The sequence below is a fragment of the Myodes glareolus genome, chromosome 23, assembly GCF_982192425.1.
Source record: "Myodes glareolus chromosome 23, mMyoGla1.1, whole genome shotgun sequence".
NCBI lineage: Eukaryota > Metazoa > Chordata > Mammalia > Rodentia > Cricetidae > Myodes > Myodes glareolus.
Genome location: NC_142048.1, coordinates 46,286,770 through 46,298,793, shown reverse-complemented (window position 1 = coordinate 46,298,793; position 12,024 = coordinate 46,286,770). Strand labels below are relative to the sequence as shown.

At 40.6% G+C, this 12,024-nt stretch overlaps 1 protein-coding gene across 5 annotated transcripts in view; it reads left to right on the top strand.

Moving 5' to 3' along the window:
* Window positions 1-12,024, top strand: part of Kcnu1 (potassium calcium-activated channel subfamily U member 1) — a 93,420-nt gene that overhangs the window by 7,313 nt on the left and 74,083 nt on the right. For 2 of the 5 annotated variants that reach the window (XM_087900944.1, XM_087900941.1), the window contains exon 1: window positions 10,201-10,528. The exons of 1 other annotated variant lie outside the window; for it this stretch is intronic. In XM_087900944.1, the coding sequence (XP_087757070.1) occupies window positions 10,382-10,528 (147 nt within the window). In that variant the 5' untranslated portion in view covers window positions 10,201-10,381. Of the gene's footprint in view, window positions 1-10,199; window positions 10,529-12,024 lie in introns of those variants that run through there. 2 more of the 5 variants (XM_087900943.1, XM_087900942.1) reach the window with 2 other exon arrangements.

Here is a 12,024-nt window from a genome sequence, read left to right as displayed (position 1 = left end):
AACCTTGGATACCCAAGTTGGTAGACAGAGGAGCAATTAGGAATAGGTCAGATATTTATAGATTATTCACAGCACATTACCCACAAGGATACCTATACCCTCCCCCAGACAAAGAACCAACATTAGTCAGAGCACCCATGATAGTGCCAGACCTAAAATCACCAGCAAAAGTAATATTATACCCAAAAATAAGGAAAGTAAGCCTAAAAATAGACCTAGCAATCCTTAAACCACCCAAATATTATTGCTCAATAATGGACAATACACCACAATATAATGGCCTGTATTACACCACTCCAGTAAAGACAGGCAGGAAACCGTTACAATTTTTGGTATTAGGAACAGTTTTGGCAGGGGCAATTATGGGTGGTCTAATGGGAGGAGGTATATCAGCAGCAATGTTAGAACCAATAAAAGCAGAAATAAAACACATACAAGAGACAAACAGAATGACATCAGAAGCCCTAGCAGCAATATCAGATTCAATAGATTCATTAAATTTGTTAACTCAACAGATGAGGTCAGAAATAGGAATAATAAAAGCAGAATGGCAAAGTCATCAGACATGGAATGAAGTAGCAATAAGACAAAACCACAATCAGATAATGTGTTTACAATATCTAAGAGCAATAAATCAAGCAAAAAGTGAACTAGACACCCTATTCATAACCGGAATAGGTAGACAAACACCAGAGTTCCAGACCCTATTAGATCCTAGCGAGGAGAGTACGTGTGAAAATGGATTTTGCAATCTGAATGTAATACAGATATTCACACATAATGCTTTCCACGCATACCACACCAGACCAGTACCACAAACATGGGATAGCAAATTAGATCCATGGAATAGTCTAAGTTACACCACATGGGTAACACCAATGGATTATTTCTTATGGATAAATATGAATGGTACACCAGCATATATCCCACAAGAAGAATGCCTAGGCATGGGGGTTAATACATTCATATACCCTCATATGCCAGCATCCAAGCTAACAGAGACTAGACTAACAGCAACTACCATGTCAGACACAATACAAGACATGGGAGATTGGACATGGATGATATGCTCCAATACAAACAAAAACCTAATATGTACTAACTTAAATAGACAAACCCTAAATGATACCAAAACCACATTAATAATAAACCCAGGATGTTGGATGTTGCATAACTGTTCAGTAGTGGAAATAGAATATAAAACATTAGTAACAGAAATATCAATAAGAACAAAACATACATATGTGTCACTAACACTCTAATTACAAGACTTGGAGAAACAGCATTATGACACATTCATCAAGAAAACACAAGAATTACAGGTAGCCTCAGAATACAATGAGAGACAGCTGCAAAATATACATAGGAAAATAGAAAATGCAGAACAGTCATTATTAAGAAATAAAGATAAGATACATAATTTGGTGGGATTAATTAGAACAAATACCTATATACATAAGGATTGGAATAAAAACATGAAAGAATGCTCATTTTTTGATATAATGGCTAGAATGATCAGATTAGATTTTGTATGCCTACCAGTTTATCATTGGTGGCATTGGATTAAGGAAAGCATAATGATAATAGGAATGTTAATTGTTTTGATAATATGCTTGAGATTTATAATGTGTTGCAGAGAAAGAAAAAAGATATGACTCATTATGAAAGCAGAAAACCTGCAACTGGAGGAAACAGTATAATCCATCAGGAACAAGATGCGACCTACTTCAGCCCAGAGGACCAGAAATATTGCTTAAACATTACTATTATAGATATCTTGATGTGATTAGAGATTTGGTGAAAACAATGGGATATTCATATCATAGTGTGAATCAATGTAACTTTTGTAACTATAGATTTGCTGATAGATTCTTGTCAGGAACACCAGAGCATGATACCTTATGGAACTTAGTGGAACATCATGTTCATCATCCACGAAAATATGTAGACAGGAATCCCTTTGAAACCATGCTACATATACTAGCATCGATCCTTTCAGCTTATGTTACCAAAGGATCTCATAACCACTATCAAATATACAGAGCTATGATAAGACATGATCCTGAAGGAGCATTGAGACTTCTAGAAGGAGATTGGTATTGTGCCAGCCATTTAGAAAATAAATTCACAGCACAGAGTCTCCAAAGCTTTTGCCTTAGAAGATTACTAAAACCCTTTATAGAAGAAATAATTAAAGAATTTGCAGCTTATGTGCATTGGTATGAAATGTATAAAAATTACAAAATTATGACAAAACAGAGTTTGCATTTTAAATTTAGAAGATCATTTATGCTTATGACTAGAGGTGCAAACATGCCATTATACCCAAAAACAGTTCAGGCTGAAATGAGTGTAAACCCTCGTGTTGCACCGCCAGATAGTCCAGAATCAATGAACACGGACTGATAGTGATACCCTTTATGTTGACTACATTTCGGGTATCAGGGGGTGGAATGTTATGAGTCTGTAAGGATAAACAAGCCCAGGAATGTTAAGATGAAATATTAAGTGACACACAAAATGAAACTAAAAAGTATGAAGCAATATGTGCAGTGGTGATAAGAGTTTGAGCTGGTGAACAAGTGTGACGTAACTATATGATAAGCAGACATGTGTGTTAATCTAGAATTAAGAAAGTAAAGTAGCCACGAACAGTATAAAAACTTGAGGCTCACGACCAGAAGACATTCTCAAAATGACTTGCTAGACATGCTGTCAGAGCGGTCATAGAGAATCCAACGAACCAGCAACTTCACAGCTGAGACTGTCCAAGAGCCAGAGAACTAGCTCTTGCCTGCGGATCAAGACTTGCTGATCCAGAGGCCTACGTCGAGAGCCACGGACCATTATCAGGTCGTATACACCAATGCCTCAGTAAGACAGAATAGAAGACCTTGCCTAGGACATAGGAACCCTTGTTGAATGTGCAATGTGATTGAAGGTGTGATGTGATTGATTGACTAGGATTGTTATAGTTTTGATGTTTACTTATATCTGCCATAGGAATAACTAGAGATTTAAATGATTGTTATAGTTTTGATGTTGCCTACACCTGCTATAGTAACAATTGGAGATTTGACTATTGGCATAATAAACTTGTTCCTAGAACAAACACTGTGATCATCCTGGGTATTTACTTGCAGACCTCTAAGTAAGGGCAGAATGCCTGCTCAGGAATAAGGCTCGCGACACCTGCTTGTTTATTTTTGTTTTTCTGGGTTCTCAGGGGCCCCTACCATTTTAGGACCTATCACCTCTGGAGCCACAAGTGTTTGGCTAGGTTTACAGTACCAAGCATGAGTTCCTTTTTGTTTTGTTTTTTTTTTAAAAAAAAGATTTCTTCATTTATTATATATACAGTGTTTTGTCTGCATGTGTACCTACACGCCGGAAGAGGACACCAGATCCCATTACAGATGGTTGTGAGCCACCATGTGGGTGCTGGTACTCAGGACCTCTGGAAGAGCAGCCAGTGCCCTTCACCTCTGAGCCACCTGTCCAGCCCTATGAATTCCTTCTTGTGGAACAGGCCTCTGATTGAAGTAGAAGGGGTTTGGTTAACCCCGTAACAGCTCTGCCACTATTGCAGTAGGGCACATCTTACCTGCAGGTTGGTATTGTCACTCACGGGGACTCACATCTACATGGTTTCTCCTCCAGTGATCTGCCAGCACCTTTGGCACTATGAACACTAGCCAGCTAGGAGGAAGTTTCTAGGTCAGCTCCAGACTGGTTTCTCTGTGTCCTGTCATCAGAGTGTGTACTATCTTCGTCAGTCCAGTCTTACCATCTGTTTCTGTTTGGCAGCCAGGATGAATGGTGAGAGCTTGTATTGTTTTGGGAGGCCTCTGGAGCCTCATAACAGCACCTGGCATTGGGGCTTTTGTTTAATAACCTATGACTTCTGGGAGCAGCATTAGCCATCCATGTAGGATACTTCATTAATTTTTTTCATACTCTAAAAAAGAATAGCTTACAGAATAATGTGTTCCTACATGTTTCTCATACATCTTTGGTTTTGGTTAACCTTTCCCCACTCCCCTTTCCCCATTCCCCATTCCCACTCAGATTTTTCCGCCCCTGGTATTCTTCTCTATTGCCATATTACCCATGTTGCACTACCCCCTATGTTCCTTAAGCTCCTTAAAATATTTTCTCTGGTTCTAGGATAAAACAGCTGCCTGTGTATTTTTTAAAAGTTTGTTTACTTTTTAAGTCTTAAAAAGGAACACACCTGCACATGTGCCCCACATCTGACAAAGATTCCGGCTTATGGTAGATAGCAAAAGAGTGTCTACTGCTTTTCATTCTTGTTAGCTTTCCAGGCATAAGGAGAGCGCTTTCTTAGTAGCTGTGGAGGGCGCTACTGCTGCAGAGTTATTCTTCAATCTCCAAACCTCGAATTGCTACCATGACAAAATAACTCCGTACTGCCGTGAAAAGTTACCGGATTTGAAGCTAGCAGCATGGACATTTACACCTTGACTAGCTCTTGGTTGTAACAACAACAACAACAACAACAACAACACACACACTCACACACACACACTCACACACACACACTCACTCACACACACACACACTCACACACACACACTCACACACTCACTCACACACACACTCACTCACACACACACTCACTCACACACACACACACTCACACACACTCACTCACTCACACACACACTCACACACACACTCACTCACACACACTCACTCACACACACACTCACTCACACACACTCACACACTCACTCACACACACACACACTCACTCACACACACACACTCACACACACACACTCACTCACACACTCACTCACTCACACACTCACACACACTCACACACACTCACTCACACACTCACACACACACTCACACACACTCACTCACACACACACACTCTCACACACACTCACTCACACACACACACACACACTCACACACACACACACTAAACTGTGGTACATATCCATGAATGGAAGGTATCACCCTCCTGTCAGTTTGCAGTGAGAAGTGGGAACTATGGAGTAGAGAAGTGTGCACAATGTGAGTTGAGGTCTATGTAGCTTCAGGTTTCATTCCTCGAGCAAATATTTTTAAGGATCCATAATTTACACACTCATTACCAAATAGTGATGAAATTCATACGATTTGCCAGGTGTAGACCAGGTGCAATATTAGTTGCAGGTGCTTAGTGCTGAGTGAAACAAGCATGATACGCTGTGCTAGTGGAACGTCCAGTCGTAGAGGAGAGAGCAGAAGACAGGCCAGTAAAGTATGACTACTGTGGAGAGAGGCAAAGACAGGGTCTGAGCCGGGTGTGGTGGCCCACACCTTTAATTCCCAGGTGGGGACAGGAGATCAGAAGGTTAAGTCCAGCCAGGGCTATATGAGGCTTGTCTCAAAGAAAACTACCATCACTCCTCTACCAAGAAAACAAATGAGAGCCAACAAAAGGGATCAGAACACCATAAGAGAGACCAGGGGAGCAGCTAGTGGGGTTTTCCTTCTGTGGGGTGGTCAGGAGGAGCTGAGATCGAGGAAGTGGAGCCCCGAAGGATGGCAGGGCCTAGGGCCATGCGGTCACTAGGTAGAGAGCAGAGACAGCTCGCACCACAAAGGACTGCAGAAGGAAGGGGCTTTGTGTCTTCCCACGAAGAGGAGGCCATGTGACTGGAACACACAAAGGTCGTACGCAGGTGTCCAGTGATCTCTGTTTGCCCAAGACTGAGAAATTTCCTGGGGCATACAACTTTACATTAAGTAAGGGGCAAATTTCATTTTGAGAGACGGTCTCATTGTGTAGCTTGCTATATAGAGTATATTGGCTTTGAACTCAGAGCCCCATCTGCCTCTGCCTCCAAAGTGCTGGGATTAAAGGTGTGCATCACTGTGCCTAGCTAGTTCTTGGTAGTTGGGGAGCAAAGCCCTCCCCAATTAAAACTGTTTATTTCATTTAACTGATGTATAATTATAGGAAAATTAAAATTATTCCCCGAAAATGTCATACAATGTTTTTGATCATATTCACCTTCTTTCCAACCCTCTTCATATCCACCCTCCCTTCCCAATCCACAAAACTTTGTTTTCTAAAATGCCCATCAAATCCAGTTTGTGTTGCCTATATATGAATATGTGGCCTTCCACTGGAGTGTGGCAAATTACCAGGAGCTACACTATTAAGGAAAACTGACTCCACTTCCCCAGCAGTTATCAGTTGGCAATAGCTCATCATCTAGTGGTGGAACTTTGTGCCCACTTTCCCTCTCCATATTAGAATTTTGGGTGGCTTGACCCTTGCACACGGTTTGTGTATGCTGTCACATCATTTTGAGTTCATATGTGAAGCTGCTTTATTGTATCCAGAAGAGACTATTTCCCTGTACTCATCCACCACATCTGGTTCCCACACTCTTCCCAGCCCCTCTTCCACAACGATCCCTGAGCCTTGGGAGGCGGGATATAGATGTCTCACTAAGGGCTGATCATTCTGAAGTCTCCTATTCTTTGCACCTTGATCAGTTGTAGGTCTGTGTGTTGATCACCATCTTCTGCAAATAGAAGCTTCTCTGATAAGGGGTGAGAGATGTGTTAATCTATGGCTGCAATGATAAATCATTAGGAACTGTCTAAAACACGGGATAGTCTAATAAAGAGCTGAATGGCCAATAGCAAGGCAGGAGTAAGGATAGGTGGGACTGGCAGGCAGAGATTATAAATAGAAGGAGAAATCTGGAAAGAGGAGCAAGAGAACAAGGGGCTAGTTACCCAGCTATACAGCAAGTCACAGAGAATGAAGTAAAGAAAGGTATACAGAAATAGAGAAAGATGCAAAAGGTAGTTGGGATAATTTAGGAAAAGCTGACAAGAAACAAGCCAAGCTAAGGCTGGATGCTCATAACTAAGAATAAGCCTCTGTGTGATTTATTTGGGAACTAGGTGGTGGGCCCCTCATAAAGCCAAGAGTAAAACATTTCACAACAGGAAGTTGCAAGTTGTCCTCTGACTTCTACATATGTGTGTGTGTGTGTGTCCACACACATACACATGCACACAAAATAATGTAAAACAAAAAATCCTAGAAGTCAAGATTCACATTTGTGTGACAGTATATGGTGTGTGTCTTTCTGAGACAGCATTACTTAATAGACTATCTTCCAGTCCAGTATGTTCTCCCGCTAACTGCATATTTTTTTCTTTATGGGTGATTAAAATTCCATTGTGTATATGCACCACATTCTCATTCTCCCGCTGATGGGCATCTATGGGGATTCCATTTCACTGCTCTTATGAATAGAGCCACAGTGCACATGGACGCACAGGTATTCTGTTGTAGGACTGAGTGCTTTCAGGTCTGTGCCCAAGAGCAGTATAGTTGAGTCAGATAGTAATTTAGGTTTTGAGAGTCCTCCACACTGATCTCCATAATGGCTGCACAAGTTACACTCATACCAGCCATGAGTTAATGTTTCTCCTTGTCCATGCCCTATTCAGAATGTGATGTTGTTTGTTTTCTTGAGGATAGCCATTTGCATTGGAGATGGACTCTCACAGCAGGCTCAATCACAGCAGTTTTAAATTACATCTCTTTCATGGCTAAGGGTGTTGCCCTCCTTAAACAGATCTATTTGTGGCTCTTCTTTTGAGAACTCTGTTCCGTCTCCTTAGCCTGTTTTTGTATTGTTTGTTTTCCTCTCTCCCTCCCTCCCCACCTTTCTTCTTTCCTTTTTGTTTAGACAGGTCTCGCTGTTTAGCTCTAGTCGGTCTAGATCTCATCATGTAGACCAGACTGGCCTGGAGTTCGCAGACATCTGTCTTTTGTCTTTCAGGGGCTGGGATAAAAAATATGCACCACTATGCCAGGTTTGCTTTTTTTCCTCCTTCCTTCCTTCCTTCCTTCCTTCCTTCCTTCCTTCCTTCCTTCCTTTCTCCTTTTCTTTTTTGATACAAGGTCTTCCCCAGCCCTGCTGTGGAGCCAGGGATGACCTTGATGACCTTGATAACACTTCGAATGACCTCCCAAGTGTTAGAGTTACAAGCATATGCTACCATATCAGGTTGGTGTGGTGCTGGGGTTCAAAGCCAGGGCGTTGTACATCCTAGACAGCACTCTACCAATGGAGCCATATTGCTAGTCCCTCTTGCACATTTTAAAATTACATTTATTTATTTAGTGTGCCACAGGGCACATTTGGAAGTCAGAGGACATGTTTTGGGAATCAGTTCTCTCCTTCCACCAAATGTGGGGGGGGGGGATCAACAGGTCGTTAGGCTTGGTGGCCAGTACCTTAGACCCACCCACTGAGCCTCCTCACCAGCCCTGTGATATAGTATGTGCTGGTGGCATAATACTAAGGAGAAAGATGGCTTAGTTGTCTGATTTAATATTTGTTGAAAATATTAAATGGTGAAAGTTAAGGAAATGAAAATAATATAGTTACAACAACTTAAGCAGAAGCACACTGATGAGATAATGTGGCTAACTATCTGACTTTACTTTCCAAATAAATTTTCCACATATATATTTCTACATATATATGTGGAATAAATATATATATGGCTTCTTTGGAAAATAAATATTTATTTTATTATTTATTTATTCTATTATAGATTATGTATTAATTTATATATATTCATTCACATGTGGGCACATACTTGATTGTGGAAGCATATATGTTTATAATAAACAAATGAATCAGAGGACAGAGGTGTGGCATGCTCTGAAGCTGGAATTACAGGTGGTTGTGAGTCACCCAATGTAACTGCTGGGAACTAACCTCTAAAAGCAAGTGTCCTTAACCACTGAGCAATCCCTCCAGCTCTGCAAACAATTCACCACCTCTCTCCCTCTCTCTTTTCCCTCCCCATTCAGAAAAGGACTGCCATGGTTACTGGCATCTTTTCTAAATTAAATTTTAATTTAATGTGATTTTGTGTGTGTGTGTGTGAGAGAGAGAGAAACAGAGAGACAGAGAGACAGAGAGACAGAGACAGAGAGACAGAGATGCCATGGTAAAATGTAGAGGTCTTCTCTACGAATTGTCTTCTCTTAACTTGGGTCCTTGGGTATTGAACTCATGTCCTGACAGGTCCTTTACCTGCTCAGTCATTTCATTTCACCAGTCCTTCTCATTTTCTTAAAACAAAGTTACTACATTTCATTTATCTCTTGTGTGTCCAAGTGTGGAGGTCGGTGGACGATTTACAGGACTTGGTTCTCTCTTTCTACTGTGTGGGTCCAGGGGTTCAAGTTGTCAGTCTTGGGTGCCAGGAGTCAGATATCAGGGCAAGAATCTAAAAGATTGGAGAAGCAGAGGAGCAGCCACCAGTGTCTTCCTATTCATCCATCCATCCTTCCTCCAAAAGGACCAAGATTCTCTCAGCCCCACCTTACTATTTCCTGTCTCCTATCTGTCTACAGTCCTCCAAATCTCTATAGTTAATTTTGGTCAGCTAGTGGCTAGCTCCAGCCCCTGACTCCAAGCAAGATTTATTTGTCAGAACACAATTAAAATATCACACAACAACTTATACAAATTTAAATGATTATCAAACACACCTACCATTTTATAGTTTCATGTGTCGATGTGTGTGCGTGTGTCGATGTGTGTGCGTGTGTCGATGTGTGTGCGTGTGTCAATGTGTGTGTGTGTGTCGATGTGTGTGTGTCCAGAACACCCAGAATCTACTCTTCTACTCTCTCAACAAACATTTACAAATTTCAACATTAATAACAATCTTCATGTTGTAGCTTATAGATATTTACTGTTTACCTACAACTTTTTAAAAGCATAAACAAAATCCAAATCTTTAAGAATTTCTTTTTTTCTGAAGTTCTTGAGAATGTGCTGTGGTCTCAGAAAGATGCAGGACTAGTATTGAGATCATTGGATGTATCTCATCAAAAACAAAATTTGATGTTCTTTGATTAAACAAGTCAATTGAAGTGGGTAGGCAGCAACTCACAGTCCCAGAGAGTATAATTCCTATTCTATTCACAGATAAGATAATGATGGAGTCTAGAATCCCCATCTACTGACTACCCTTGGTAGGCTCTAGCATGTTTTAGCAGTTAAGTGCAGTCTTGGTTTCACCAAAGTGGTTGGAGGCCTCTTTTTTTTTTTTTTTTTTGACAACTCTCAACTCCACCCTTCTCCTTCCCATCATCCTTAGTTTGGCCACACACATCCTTCACATAGGTTTTCTGGTCCCTCGAACTTCTCTTTGACGTTCCCAGCCAGTCCTAAGATGATGCAGTACAAGGAAGTGTACCTCCTGGAACTGTTGCCAGGTGACCGTGACATCATAGAATAGCCCAACAGTGTGGTCTCAAGATGTTTCAAACATAAATGATTTAGATGAGAAAGGATTGGAGGAAATGGTCTGCACAACCGAAATCCAAGCAGCATTTATTCTCTGCTCCTTCATGACTTTCTTCGGGGGACTTATCATCTTACTCGCTTTCAGATTAATCTTGAAATTCTCAAAAAAATGGCAAACCTTCAAGGGTACAGGAATAATCTTGGTCAGTTTCCTTGCTGGGACATCTGTGTGTAAAGATTGAAGCTAAGTTTGGCATATGTCTCTGTTTAGCAGCTCAGGCTTTCCTTGATTTTTTTCAGACTAATGAGCCCGATGTTACATAAAGGGCAGGAAACAGGGCCCAAGACCACCAGCAGAAAGCTTGGTGAGCCCGGCAGATGATGAATATACTAGAGTCTCTGTTCTGAAATAACCTGTGGAAGCATTAACAGTTGAGGCCAAATGTGGTACTCTATGGTTATCCCCTCACTCGGACAGAAACATTGCTGTGAGTTTGAGGTCAGCCTAGGCTACATGAGACCCTGTTTCAGAGAGAAACTTTTGTTAACTACAAAGGCCCAAGACATCAACTCAACCTTATTTTTCAATATCCTTCATGCATGATTCATATGTGTCTGTATGTGTACACTTAATGTGCTTTTTGTGTTTATGTGTGCCAGCCACAAACACCTAGATACTTTTTGTGGCTTAACTTGCTTACAAATGTTGATATTGGGATTAATTGCTGACAAATGGTAATAGGAACAAGTGATGCTTTATGAAGATGGCATATTAATAGTTTGAAATACCTCTCTTCAATTCCACACGACTGTTGTGTTTTTTTTGTTTGTTTTGAGACACCGTCTCACAATGTAGCCCTGGGTGGCCTAGAACTTGCTATGTAAACCAGGCTGGCTTTTAACTCATCTGCCTTTGCCTCCTTTATGCTGGGATTAAAGGCACATGCCTCCGCAATCAGCTCAATAGAAGAATTTTATCAAACCCTCTGTTATTTGTTTTCATTTTTAATTCTTAAACTTTGTTTCTTCCTAGAATAGGTTATAGTAGCTTTTTGTAATACAATGCATTTTATGTGTGCATCATAACTAATATACAAATTTTGCTTAAATATATCTCTTGATGTTAAGGTGGCATAAAATAACATAGTTTGAAATAAGTGTAAAGTGTTAAAGTTATTAGTAATATGGATTTTATATTGTTGTATTTGATAATATCTAGTATTGAAGTTTAAAGATTTTATTGATAAGCCATTTTACTCTGCAATTGTTTCTATTTTATAGACTTTAAACAGGGCTGGGGGGCTGGCTCAGGAGTTAAGAGCACTGGGTACTCTTCCAAAGAACCTGGGTTCAATTTCCAGCACCCACAATCACAGCTGTCTGTATTTCCAGTTCCAAGGAATCTGATGCCTCCATCTGGTTTTCCTGGGCACCGGGACATAGATGGTGCACAGATATTACATTCAGACAAACCACCCATATACATAAATAAAAAAAAATGAAACTTTGAAGACAAGACTTTAAAAAATGCTATAAAATTATCAGGGAAAGAATTCTGATACTCTGTGGATTAATGGGTATGATGAACATATGCTCTCGCTCTCTCTCTCTCTCTCTCTCTCTCTCTCTCTCTCTCTGTGTGTGTGTGTGTGTGTGTTTGTGTGTGTTTGTAGCATTTAGACATCTCTTTAGTTGACTG